At 40.7% G+C, this 14,320-nt stretch overlaps 1 protein-coding gene across 3 annotated transcripts in view; it reads left to right on the top strand.

Moving 5' to 3' along the window:
• Positions 1-14,320, top strand: part of LOC127584217 (histone acetyltransferase KAT6B-like) — a 131,982-nt gene that overhangs the window by 91,596 nt on the left and 26,066 nt on the right. For all 3 annotated transcript variants that reach the window (XM_052040838.1, XM_052040837.1, XM_052040839.1), the window contains 3 exons: positions 5,088-5,203; positions 12,486-12,627; positions 13,642-13,803. In XM_052040838.1, coding sequence (XP_051896798.1) covers positions 5,088-5,203; positions 12,486-12,627; positions 13,642-13,803 — 420 coding nt within the window. The remainder of the gene's footprint in view (positions 1-5,087; positions 5,204-12,485; positions 12,628-13,641; positions 13,804-14,320) is intronic.

Genomic DNA, 14,320 nt, shown 5'->3' on the forward strand with positions numbered 1-14,320 from the left:
ATCTTGCTATTTAAAGAACATGTCCCACACCCATGCCACCTTACCACAGTGTTTTGTTTCCATAAGACCCATTACCTCCTGTATTAAAAGTACTTTTAAACTATAAATGGCAAAATTCACCTGTTGCAGTACTTTCCCCAAAATAACTGAACCATGCACTATACAAGCTCATGCTAAAGCATTACTTAAGGCTCCAACATTAAGGGAATAATTATACGTCCATTTTCAAATATATGCCTTTGATAAGAAGTTCCAATGACTTATTTTGTATAGCTAGGTTTGTATTTAAAGGATTATAATTTTGGAGGGTTCAATTAATCTCTTGTGTCCATGGTTTGTGGGCACTTTTTTTGAATCTCTCTAGATGTTGCATTGTATTCACTGCTGTCACTTGTGCAGATAATGTCGATGTCCATTCCAGTGATAGATCAGGAAAGGTGACAAGGCTACAAGTTGAAGATAACCACAGAAAGAATTCAAAAGGAGGAGAGAGGGTATAAAATGTTAACTGAAAATATAGTTTGGTTAGAATGAGGAATTTTCTGACACAATCTAGCCCTAAATGCAAGAGGCAAAAGCCTGTTAGGTGTTTACCATGGATGTCCAATGTTTTCTGTGGATGAGAAGGTGATTGAGAAGCAAATCTAGTAAATTTCAAAAAAAAAGTATAAAAATGACACTTGTAGTTCGGGACTTCAGATCCCCCAATGTATATCAGGAAAGCAAAGAGCAAAAGAGGGTGAGGAGGCCCTAAAGTGTACACTGGAGAATTTTCTCAATCTATTTGTTTCTAAGCTAACAAGAAAGCAAGCAGCACTGAATCTGGTACTGTGGAACAAAGCTGGGCAACTGGAGTGGAAAACATTTGGACGATATTGAGCAAATGTAATTGGGTTTGAAATAGTTATATAAAAGGACAGAGAAAAAGCAAAAGGTAAAGATACCTTATGGAAATTGAGTCTTTTTTTTTATTGATCTAAGGGTGCCACCTTGGATTGATGGAATGGAAAGAAAGGTTAGCCAGGAAATATGGCAATGTACATTGGCAGACCTTTGAGGGAGAGAGAGTTTGTGTGCAAACTGAAAAGAACCTGATCTTAGGTTAAGATTGAGAAGAACTCTTGTATCTCGAAGACCAATGTAATAATTTGGAATAAACTTTTCTTCCAAGTGAGGATAAAAGTTGGAAAAATAAGCAAAACAAATGGAAATATTCACTGAAAAACATCAGTGAGAAAAAAAATCTTAAAATAATGGGTTGTGTCCTTTTATCAAACAATAGCAAACTATCTTTTAAACACCTACTGTAGATAAGTTTTAAAAAAACTACTTGAAACTGAGGAGAAAAGCTTGTACTTAGTGGATAAGCAGATAAAAGAATGACAAAGATTTGAAATGAAGAAACTATTAGGAAGTCAAAATAAACTAACTTCAGTTAGCATCATGTATGAAAAGAGAGAAAGTATTCTGCTGACATAATTAACAAAAATAGGTAGTGGGGCAAGTTAGAGAGTTACATGAGAAACTCGGGTACTGATGGCACAAGTACCAAAATGAGTACTTTGTTTTGGTACTTAGCAGACAGCAGGACATCTCACACTGGGAACATGACTTTAGTGAAGAGTGGAAATAATTCCCTAATATTTTTCACTCCACCATCAACTGCCTCAAGCTTAAACTTTCAAAGTTCTCCAAATCTCTGAAGAGTTTCTTTAAAGTCCAGTTCTGTGACCAAGCTTTTGCTCAGAAGCTTTAATTTCCGCTTGAGTGGTTTAGTCTCAAATTTTGTGTGATGGTTCTAAACAACACCTTGAGAAGTTTTACGACGTTAAAAGTGTTTTATAATTACAAGTTTTGTTGCATCTGATAGCTCTAGTGTATTGTAGAGTCATGCAGCACAGAAACGCGCCCTTCGACCAAGGTTCCCATTCTAAGCCTGTGTTTGACCCATATCCCTCTAAACCTTTCCTATCCATGTATCTGTCCAAGTACCTTTTAAAATGTTGTTAATATGCTTGCCTCAACCACTTCCTCTGGCAGCTCATTCCAAATACTGACCACCCTCTGGATGAAAAAGTTGCCACTAAAGTTCCTATTAAGTCTCTCCCCTCTCACCTTAAACGTATGCCATTTAGATCTTGATTCCCCAACCCTGGGATGAAGACTGTGCGCATTGACCCTATCTATGCCCCTTGTATTGTAAATCACTTAACTGCGTTTTGAGGATTTCCAGGTTTTGCAGCCTTATTTTGTGATATAGTTGGAATTTCTAAAAACAACTGGTGCTGAATGCATTGCATTTTCTGAAAGCCAAATGCAGGTGGCATCGGCCACAAGTTACGTGAAGGTCAGATTAAATCTAAAGGGAGGATTTGAATCAGATTATATTTCTCTGCAGAATTAAAATATGCTTAACAGATGTCATTTTTTAACAAAACTAAAAGAGCAAATGAGTGTTCTTGGCAGTGCACATTGAATGGAAAATGCAGGATTTGGCAGGTAGTTTACACAAGTGACCTACTATACAATAGGGAATCCAGGTCTTAAGACTTCAGGGCTGAATAGACCCTCAATGTAGTGTACTTGCAGGTACAAGGTTATTAAGCCAAGTTTTATTTTTGCTTTACTAGTTTGTCTTAAAGTATGTTACTGTTCCAATGAAACAATGCCAAATATATATTTAAAAGGATCAAAAGAGTTCTATTTTCTTCATCACAGTAATTCTGAAGAGTCAAACTTAAATTTACATTTGATGAATTTGAGTTTGTACTGTAGTTATAGGGAAATTACACACCAAGTCTCCCAGCCAAAAAGCCATTGTGTTGCAGTGCTTCAGTAAAACTTTGTCTTATTACATGGACACAAAATTATTTGCTGTCTAAATTCAAGTATCTACCTGTATATATGGGTGTTGCATGCACACGAGTGTCTGTGAGTGTGAAAATGTTCTTAAAACAATTATCAATCTCTTAATATCTCCAGTGGTTCCATATATTTATTGAAATGTGCCTGTTTGTACAATATACAGAATGATAAGAATAAGGATTAAATCTTCAAGAATCTCTGAAACAGCCAATGTGCTTGATGAATTGATGTCAACTTTCTCCCTTTCTGTAAGTGGTGACATGTATTGAAGACATGTATTCTAGTTCCAACTGATACCCTGCTGAACTGTAAACCTACATGTTCTATATCTGTAGGCTGTTCAGTTGTTGAAGATGCAGTGGCCAAGTCCCTAAACTGATCTCCATACACAAGATTCCTGAGCAGGCATTATCTGCATCAATGGGAAGCACATTAAATTTTACTTTTCCATTCCACCTAACTTGGTCTGCTCAGAGAAACTGTGGTATTTCCGCTGCTGCTTTAGTGTAGTTTATGAGTTCAGAGTCAGAGAGGTTGATCATCACGGCTTAATGCAAAAGCATGGTGCATTTGTCCACTTGGCCATTGGTGGAATTCATGAATATCCTCTTCTACTGTATTGTTTTCCTTCACCTTTCCTTAGATCCTCTCAATCTTCATACTGTCCACCACCATTCACAGGTGAGAGCTGACCTGCCTGCCCCCAAGCCATGCTGGACTTGCTCCTCCTTTCCCTACTTCACTGCCAGAAGTTGCATGACCTGTATTGGTATTGGTTTTGGTTTATTATTGTCACTTGTACCGAGGTGCAGTGAAAACCTTGTCTTGCATACCGATGGTACAGGTCAATTCATTACACAGTGCAGTTACATCGAGTTAGTACAGAGTGCGTTGATGTAGTACAGGTAAAAACAATAACAGTACAGAGTAAAGTGTCACAGCTACAGAGAAAGTGCAATGCAATAAGGTGCAAGGTCACAACAAGGTAGATCATGAGGTCAGAGTCCATCTCATTGTATAAGGGAACTGTTCAATAGTGATATGTGCCCTCAGGCGCCTGTATCTTCTACCGGATGGAAGAGGAGAGAAGAGAGAATGACCCGGGTGGGTGGGGTCCCTTAGGGGAACCTAAGGACAATCACTCAATTGCACATACCAGGAGTAAAGGTATCTCAACATGGTAACAAACTGTGAGGGTTGGTTTACTGGAATGTTCCATAACTAACAACAGATGAATATTAGGGCCATTTCAGGAATTATAAACGTTTGTATTAAAACTGGTTCAAAACAAAGAGTAGCAGGTCAGGTTCAAACAAGGATGGATTTTTAATGAAACAAATTAATGCCTAGAAGTTATATCACATTATCAGTGCTTTCTGTCTTACCCAGAGTAGAACACTGCCATGAGCATTTCCAGGTCACATTCCATCAACTGGGAAATTTGGCTGGACAGCTTTGGTCGGGATGCTGACTGTTGCTTTTTTTTCAAATATGGCTCTTCTTGAATGGCTTCCTGGCCCCTGGGCACAAAGCAAATCCCCCCGGGCATTGACCCATCCATCAGGATTTAAATGTTCCTATCTGTAAAGTTTAGAGTTCTCTCCCTTTTTATACTTCTTCTCTTCCATGGCAACTATAGTTTCTTGCTGCCTGACTACATTGGAGAGTGTTTCTTAAAGGGATGAAGCACTTTTATAGATTGTTGCACAGCCAATTGCTGATCATGGCAAAAAATTATCAGCAGTACAATTAGTGATTATTTTGCTTTCTGTAAATAGAAGGGTTGCCAGCAAAATCACTTGCACTTTTTCATGCTTGTGAAGCCAAATCAACACTGGAGAATCCTGTAAAGATGTTTCAATGCTCCAGAAGTGGAGCTAATGAATTGACGAACATAATAGCAGCACCTTCTTTATTTAAGAACAGCAAAGAGCAAAAGGGCAGCAATGCTGGTTAGTCATGCGAGTGCATACGGAGTGAAAATTCAGCAATGTCTATTTATAGAATGAGTCATGGTGATGGTATTTTTGTGTGGAAAACTATTGTGTCCCGAACACTAGATAAACAGTGAAGTGTCGGTTGTCTCTTAACTGAAGAATTAAGAATCATATTTTCTATATAATTCTTTCTAAAAACACACATTTATTATGGAAAAAAAACCTGGGATCAAAAAAAAATTCAAGAACGGAAATATTTAATATGCATACTTTCTTCTTTAACAGAAAGTTGGAGTCACTGGCCCACCAGATCCACAGCTCCGCTCACCTTCTGTTATTGAATTTGGAAAATATGAGATCCAGACCTGGTATTCCTCTCCATATCCCCAGGAATATACCAGGTACAGTATGTCTGAGCATTGGCTTTTTCTTGTAGATTTTTTTTAATTGATGTAGTAAAACAGTTGCTATAATGGAGAGGCAAAGGTGGCTGAATTTTGTTCAGGGGACTGTCATCAGTGACCTTGATTTGATGCAGACAGCATTTATAATTAAAGCATTGGAACACTGAACTCCAAATAAACTGGAATGCTTTCACTCGATCTTTATTTTCTCTGAGAAATAAAAATTGAAAATATTGGTTATGCTGGGCAGGTCAGATGGCTTCTATAGTTAGAGGGAAAGAGTTAATGCTTTGGGTTAATTTAGAAACAGAAAATGCGGGAAATACTCAGCAGATCAGGCCAGATTGTAGGAAGAGAAACAGTTCATGTTTCTGGTCAAAGACACTTCAGTAATCTAAAAAATTAGCTCTTGTGGAGTCGTAGAGTCATACAGCATGGAAACAGGCCCTTTGGCCAAACTGGTCCATGCCAACCAAGATTCCCATTTAAGCTCGTCCAGTTTGTCTGTGTTTGTCCCATATCCCTCTAAACCTTTCCTATCCATTTACCTGTCCAAGTACCTTTTAAATGCTGTTGATATACCTGCCTCAACCACTTCCTCTGGCAGCTCATTCCATATACTGACCACCCTCTGGATGAAAAAGTTGCCCCTCAGCTTCCTATTAAATTTCTTCCCGTCTCACCTTAAACCTATGCCCACTAGTTCTTGATTCCCCAGCTCTCGGAAACAGACTTTGTATATTCACCCTATCTATGCCTGTCATGATTTTATACACCTCTATAAGATCACCTCTCATTCTCCTGTGCTCCAGTAAAAAAAAAGTCCCAACCTGCTCAACTTTTCAGTCCCTTGAGTCCTGGCAACATCCTCATAAATCTCCTCTGCACTCTTACCAGCTTAATGGCATCTTTCCTATAGCAGGCTGACCAAAACTAAATACAGAATTTCAAATGCAGCCTCATCAATATCTTGTACAACTGCAACATAACATCCCAACTTCTATACTCAATGCCCTAACTGATGAAGGTCAGTGTGCCAATAGCTGCCTTCACCACCCTGTCTACCTGCAATGCCACTTTCAGGGAACTACATACTTGTACTCCTAGGTCCCTCTGTTCTACAACATACCCTGGGCCCTACCATTCACTGTGGATGTCTTACCCTGATTTGTCTAACAACAAATTTATCTTTGCAACACTTCACACTTATCTGAATTAAACTCCATTTGCCATTCCTCGGCCCACTTACCCAGCTGATCAAAATCCCTCTGTAAATCCTGATAACCATTTTCACTGTCTATGACACCACCTATTTTAGTGTCATCTGCAAATTTATTAACCATGCTTTCTACATTCTCATCCAAATCATTGATATAGATGACAAATAGCAATGGGCCCAGGTCCAAGCACTGGGGAACACCACTAGTCACAGACCTCGAGTCCAAAAAACAACCTTCCCCCATCACCCTCTGCTTCCTACCATCGAGGCAATTAGCTAGCTCTCCCTAGATCCCATGTGATCTAACTTTCCATAGCAGCCTACCATGTGGAACCTTGTCAAAGGCCTTACTGAAGTCCATATAAACCACGTCTACCATCCTGCCCTCATTGACCTTCTTGGTTACTTCTTCAAAAAAAAACTTGTTTCTCTTTCTGCAGCTGCAGCCTGATCTGCTGAACAATTTCTAGCATTTTCTGTTTTTATTTTAGATTTTCAGTACCCGACATGATGATCTTTCTTTACAGTTGGGAAGGGTGGTGTTGGGGGGAGTGGGGAGGGAAGGAAAGAAAGAGTAAAAGGGAATGTCTGATCATGTGGCCTGTTACTCTTTGAAATGTGGACGAAACATTAAAGACAGGTAAAACCAGTATTAAAATGGCATTGTGTATTGAATGCTACCTAATTTACAAGAGAAACAGAGGGAATTGTTTGGCTGATTTAAAGTGGAATCAAAAGTTAATTTGGAATGTAGTTCATATTCTGCACCACCAATTACCTACTGAATAATGGCTGTTGGAGAATAGAAATAATTGCGTGTTCCAGTATGATTGAATGCAGTGGCCATAGTAATTGAAAGGATTGAAGAGACCTGAGGGGCAACTTCTTCATGCAGAGGGTGGTGTGTATATGGAATGAGCTGCCAGAGGAGGTGGTTGAGGCAGGTACAGTAACAACATTTAAAAGACATTTGCATAGGTACATGGATAAGAAAGGTTTACAGGGATAAGGGTCAAACGCAGGCAAATGGGACTAGCTTAGATGGGCATATTGGTTGGCATTTGGGCCAAAGGGCCTTTTTCTGTGCTGTGTGACTCTATGACCCAATGATTGCTCAGAATTACTTTATAGAATAAGGATTATTAATCACATCCCTCTCAAGGAAGGTTATTGTTAAGTCCTCACTACAGGGTGAAAAACTCCAGATGGTGATTGCACATTGTCCTTGTTATTAAGCTAAATGACATCATGCAGCAATGTCACAGTGGTTGTCTTAAGAAAATATTGTCTTATACTCATCGTGCATTCCTCAGAAGGGAACTCTTGATAATTTTCTCTATTAAATCATTTTGATTCCTTTAAAATGTATACTTTTTGTTTTACAAGGTGCTTGTATCAGTGTACTAGAGGCTGTTTAAAATCAGAAGAATGGAAGTACCTCTTTGGTTACAGTAGAGGAGTGATTAATTCATCCCTCAGGACATCAGATTGTTCAGTTCCACTTGTGTTAACTAGCTGCCATAAGCTGCTGGTCAACTATCTACCATGTCAGAGGCAGAGAGTAGACTAGGCAGAGAGGGAAAGTTGGTGGGAGGGGTTGGGGAGGTGGTGATCAAATTGCAGTAATATTGAATCAAAAAATGACTATCGCTGTCTAGGGACCAAATCAACCCCCTGCAGGAAATTTGGTGATCTTCTGGGTACTGTGTTCTGATTTTCACAAATGGAACCTTGCTGAGGGCTGGGATTCTTATTGTTCGGCTCCAAGTAATCTGACAAGCCATTACCCTAGCAGGCAAGCTATTCCTGATTTGCCAGTGCTGGCAGTAGTTTCTAGGTGTGCATAATGGACCAAATCCCTTCCCTGTCACTTGTATTGTGCTTAGATAGAGCCACTTGCCACTTATTCACTCAGTGCTGGATTTCAGTACTTCAAATTAAATCCCACTCTCAGGAATTCATGATCTTACCACTTAAACATACAATACTGATGGTTTTCATTACCCTGAACACTGAACATTTAGCTCATTATACGCCAATCCCTTGTCACACATTTTCTGTTTGTCCATTGCAATGTGTTTTAATGAGGCTCATCATCAAAGCTCCAATGCATTTTATGTTGAAATAAGGTATAAAGAGCTCATTAAATCAAAGAGACACAACCGAGTGGTTAAATTAGGTTGAGATCTCCTTTTTCAGTATTGAAGTATGCTGCAGCACTGATTGTGCCCATTAGTAGGTAGTGGTATAACTAATGAATTGCAGCTCCCAGCCTTATTACGGCAAATCAAGCCTTTAACATGCAAAAATGGCCATACTCTCAGTTGATGTTGTCAAAGCAAGTACCGTCTGCTGTCCTTGATATCAGTGCTTTAAAGTGTTGTCAGTTAGTGTATTTAATTAAATTGAACCAATTTGTTTTGGGAAAATAAAAAAAAAATCACACTTAGGCCAATGCTCTTTAATATAGTACGATTTTTTTCTCAATTTAATCCCCTCATTTATTCTTCAGAGAGTTGACTCTTTGCTATTCTTGAGCAGCAGGCACCACCCACAGTATCCAGTGGTTACAATCCTGAGCAGAGGAAAGAGAATCACAGTCCCTGCATAAACAGCCAGCCTCAAGTAGAAATAAGCAGAGGGAGTCGGTGGTTTTTGTCATAAATACCAACCAGCTGATTGGACTGGCTCAGAATGTTGACTGTTAACAGAGGCACAGATGGTCAACGTGTAGCAAGGTTGAATTGTCAAGTGGAAAAATAAAGTTGAAGGTGGAAGGGTAGGTCATTGTTTAGCTGTCCTGAAAAGATGTCTTGCAACAGAAATGCAGTTCTGCTGGTGTCTCTTCAGCTGAATGGATTCAGTCACTGCTTCTATCCATGTTTATTGGCTAAAGTAATATTGATAATAAGGTAATATTGGCTAGGTTCAAGCTTTTTTGTGAGATAAGGATTTCATATCAAGTTTGATTGATCTTTACATAAACTAATTATTCTAGAAATTGATATGTACAGAACAATGAATTTAGTCTCATGTTTCCTGAAAGTGTTTGCTTACAGGAATATTATGAAATCATTAGGGACTTCAATAGTTCTGAGCTGACAAACTGTAAATAGGAGCTGGGCTTATAAGGTGCAGAACTAGGCATTTTGGGTGCCTGAAGTCACATTCCACAGTATAACAGAAGCAACAACAACTAAGAAAAAACTGTTCCTGCATTGTGGGGTTCTCTTTATTGACTACAGTGGACATCACTGTGTGTGCCCATTAAATTCTGTTTATTGAATATGAGCTGGTTATCTTCTCATTGGGGTTGGCTGGCTCTCTGGGTGTTGGCAATGTCTGTGTGTACACTTCCACTAAATACATTCACTCCTCTTTTGGCACAGTGGCTCAACAGTTCATTCATGACTCCAGCAACCCAGGTTTGATCTTTGGGTGCTGCTTGTGTGGAGTTTGCATGTTCTCCCTGAGTCTTCTTGGGTTCCCCCGAGTGCTCTGGTTTCCTTTCAAATCCCATAAGACATGCTGGTTATTTGGCCACTGTACATTGATCCAAGTGTGGGTGGATGGTAGGAGAATCGGGAGGGATTTGATGGGCATGTGAGAGAGATTAAAGGAAATCAGAGGGGGAATGGGATTGATAGGAGTGCTCTGAGAACCAGTGTGCCAAATGGCCTCCTAGGTCATAAGCAAAAATAATGAAAATGAAAATACATATGTCCAGTAAACACAAACATTATGCTAAATTGTATCTGAAGTGCCGCATAGACGCAGAGTATATGATTGTAGTGCAGTGCTTGATCAGTAGCAATGCCCCCTCCCCATTAATCTGCATACTGAGAGTAGTGGCACAGAAGGGTCTTAAGACTATCTCGCTTTGCGCTCCCAAGAATGAGAGTGCTATTGGCATCAGTGCTAAAAAGGGGTCACTCTCACATTATGAACTGGATGCAAATCCCTGCCCTCCCCACTGCTGTAGCGGGAACTGGGCATGAATCACTGCTTTTCACTGGCACTCCTATTGCAATAAATCACCCGTATCTCAGAGTGGAGAGACTGCCTGTGTGGGCTTGTGCAGGGCAGGCCGGGGAGAGCAGTGTGTCTGCTCCGCACTGAGATGTGGGGCTCGAGGCTGCACCCTCACCAGCACGGCGAGCAGGGGCCATTACTAGGGACTTGCAGCAGCTGCTCCATGGGTTGACTAGCTGCCCAGATTCTATGGTGCTCGATGTGATGGAAGCTGCTGTCTCTTTGTTTGCCTCCCCAGCTCACCCCAGCCCAGGGATTTTTCTATGATGCTGTCAGTCCCCAACAATGGCCGCACTCACTGTGCCTGCCAGGGTACAGCCCTGAGCCCCACATCTTGGAGCTGAGCTACCACACTACCAGCCCTTGTATGCCCAGCACCAAGTCCTCACAAGCAGCCTCTCCACATTAAGCTGTTGGGCAATTCATTGCTGTGCCAGTGCCAGCAGCGGGCAGGGTTCTGTGCCCAGATCGCCCATTTTCTGACACATGTGAACAATGGGCAAGCAGTCCCAACCCAACCTAGCATGATACAGTCTGAGCCATTTGTTTTAAAGTTCAATGGGGAAATTTGGACTGGAGGACCCAAGAGTACAATAACTGAGGTAGCGCTGAGCAGGGTACGGACGTAATGCTGCTAACATGGACTGATTTCAGGAGCTTAAAACAGTTGGTTTTGTACTTCTGAGCAATTTGGAATTAATATTGGACTTTGTGTTTTTGTTTGGTGTACAAGTCAAAGGTTTTTACTGTTTTTGTACCTGCGCTTTTTCCTATCATGTCTCACACACTAAGTTATGTGCAGCAACCTTGTCGTAGTTAGGTTCCCATGCACACTCTGGTCTAACGTTTGTGGTATACTGTCTTTTTCAATATCATCAAGGTAACATTGGTGCTGTTTTCTCCCAAGCTGCATTTGTGTGAATGAACAGCTCCTATCTGGAGAAAAGTGAGCTATATTTTTGCACATTGCTTTGAAAGGTATCAGTTCAGGGCTTTGAATAAAACTTTTTGAAATGCCTAATGTATGATCTTTCTTTCTTTGGAATTCTAAAACACTAACAGAAAACTGTATTGCACAATTGTACATTTTGTTAACTTCCCTTTGAATGGACTGGGAAAAAGATGAAATGGCTGGAGGCATTTTGTAAGCTAACTGATGGTGGTATTAAGAATACATTTTTGCACGTTTTCCTGTTTATTTAACACACTAACCTTACAAGTTATAGTGGGGGGAGTGTCAAGACCATAAACAACAGCCCACTGAAAGGTCCATGGCATCAATAGTAATTTGGGGGCCTCTACATGTTTTGACCATTCACGTCACTATTAAAGCTGTTTGTCTGAATGCCAAGTCATCTTTCCACCCTTTGGGTTTTTTCCCCTCATTGCTATCTGAGAATTTAATCATATTTGCTACAAATCTAAATAATAAGATTATAGAGCTGATTTAAATCAGGGGACTTTGCACATTTTTGACAGCAAACTAATGAAATTAATTTTAAGCTACTCTCTTCTCCCCAGAGGGTTTCCCCCTTCCCATCTCTCAGAGGATGTTCTCTCTTGTTCGGGTATAACTTGGTGACTGCCTGTAGCTTCCAAAACTGTACAAGGATCCAGATATGAAGGGCCTCAACTCGAAACGTCAACCCGATGCTGCCTGACCCACTGAGTCCCTGCAGCTATTTGTTTTTTTGCTCAAGAATCCTAGTCTGTATGACTCACCTATACCACAATACCTCCGGCCTTTCAGGCTTTCTGTCTGTGCCACCCCAATATTCTATCTTACGTTGAAGTCAACAACCTACGATGTAGCTGATCTTGAGTTGATCCTCAAGTGTGACATAAAACATCTGTGACTCGGAGTGAGTAGGAAGGAGATATGTGTCTGAATGTTCTCTGTGGGTCTGAAAACAAAACCCGACGCAAACAAGTAACGGTATGGGGGAAGGGTGGCACGTTGTCAGGTCTTTGGTTTCGGAGCGGATTTTCTTCTGGCGGTTTCCTTATCTGTGCATCTGTCTCTTGCAGGCTGCCGAAGTTATACTTGTGTGAATTTTGCCTCAAGTACATGAAGAGCAAAAGTATTTTGCAGCAACACATGAAGAAATGCAATTGGTTTCACCCACCAGCAAACGAGATTTACAGGAAAGACAACATCTCCGTGTTTGAAGTAAGTTTCAGGTGTTTGACTTCCATGAAATGGGCCTGCCATGGAGCAAATGAATTATAATGCAGAATATGACACAGTTTAATACTCGTATTCCAAACAGTTTTTGGGTACTATTCCCATGGTTCCAGGCCCACAGCAACATGCTGTGTAACTGTCCATCACGTAAAAAGCACAAACAAATGCGCACACAAAAAAAACACACACATAGACAAATGTACATGTGTACCTCAGTTTTGCACTCAAACACACACCCCAAAGCATAAGCATGCACACACACCACATATGCACATGTGCACCAGTCTTGCACATTAATTCACACAAACCACATAGGTCCATGTGCACGCATACACAGACATACACCCTCCACAAACTCTATCCCCAACAATAGTCTCTCTCTGTCAACCTCCTCCTGATCCTCTCACCTCCCTAAAACAAGCTCTTGTACCCCACCTGTCCCCACAGGACCTCGTTTCTCTCCCCTCTCCTTTAGCCACACTCTTCCTTGACTTCCCCTAGCCTCTTTCCTCTTTCCCTGTCTTCTCCCCATTGCAAACCGCAGTCTCCCCTCACCTGTTGCACAACACATAGTTTTCCTCCACAATGTATGTAATTCACTCAACATCAGCTATCTCCATAACATGAATGACATTGCTTTGTCATTATTATAAATTTGAAAGTCGTCCCTCTGTTAAGCTGCTGTACATTTTTGAATTCAATGAGAGAGCTTCAATTTGGCTTGCTTGCTTTTCATTAGACTTCAATTAAAATGGGAACATGTTAGTGACTCCTTCCTCGGTCACTTTTAGTCTGGTCCCTTTGACTCTTCTCCATCAGCAAATTAATTTTTTTCACTGTCTTGTCTCCCCAAGTCAGTCTTTCAAATGACAACTGTTTCTAAGAGTATCTTTGATGATCCAATTTTCTTCCCCCTTTTTGCCCTTGAGCAACTAACTGTGGTATTACAGAGTTAACCATTTTAACATAACTTTTCCATCAATTGTCTTCTAATTATAGGTGGATGGGAACATCAGCACCATATACTGTCAGAACCTTTGCCTACTGGCCAAGCTCTTCCTTGACCACAAGACCTTGTATTATGATGTAGAGCCCTTCCTCTTCTATGTACTGACTCAGAACGACAACAAGGGCTGTCATCTCGTCGGCTACTTTTCCAAGGTGAGTCCCAACTGTTTTTATTGGAAGCCAATAAGTGGAGAGTACAAGGAAACAGACATCTGTAGTGATGATTTCATCTAATTTTCAGAACACAAGCTTGTTGGTACAACTTTCTGGCATCAAGTTCCACAACTTTCTGGAATCAGTCCTGTGTTAAATTATGTGCACGCAATTAATCAGCTTTTTGCTAAACTCATTGTTTTAAGATGGTGGCAAGAATCATAGTTGACTCCAATAGTAGGCTCCCTGCTCATCTCCCACAGCCCACTTCAAATGTTTCTTGCTCACTCTTTGCCCCACACCTGGCCTCAAAGCAATCAGTAGAGATCCACCGGTTCTTCCCTTTCCTTGGGCGGTGTGCTATTTTATGAGCTTTAAACCCCTACCATTTTTTTTAAAAAGACTACCCTTAGTTTTATTTACAGCTCCATCCCCAGTTTCCCTTTCTGATCTTTTGCAATGCATTCTGTCCAGCTCCATGCTGCCTTATCCCAATGTTTGGAATTCTTTCAGGCTG

Source organism: Pristis pectinata, chromosome 29 (genome assembly GCF_009764475.1).
Source record: "Pristis pectinata isolate sPriPec2 chromosome 29, sPriPec2.1.pri, whole genome shotgun sequence".
Classification (NCBI taxonomy): Eukaryota; Metazoa; Chordata; class Chondrichthyes; order Rhinopristiformes; family Pristidae; genus Pristis; species Pristis pectinata.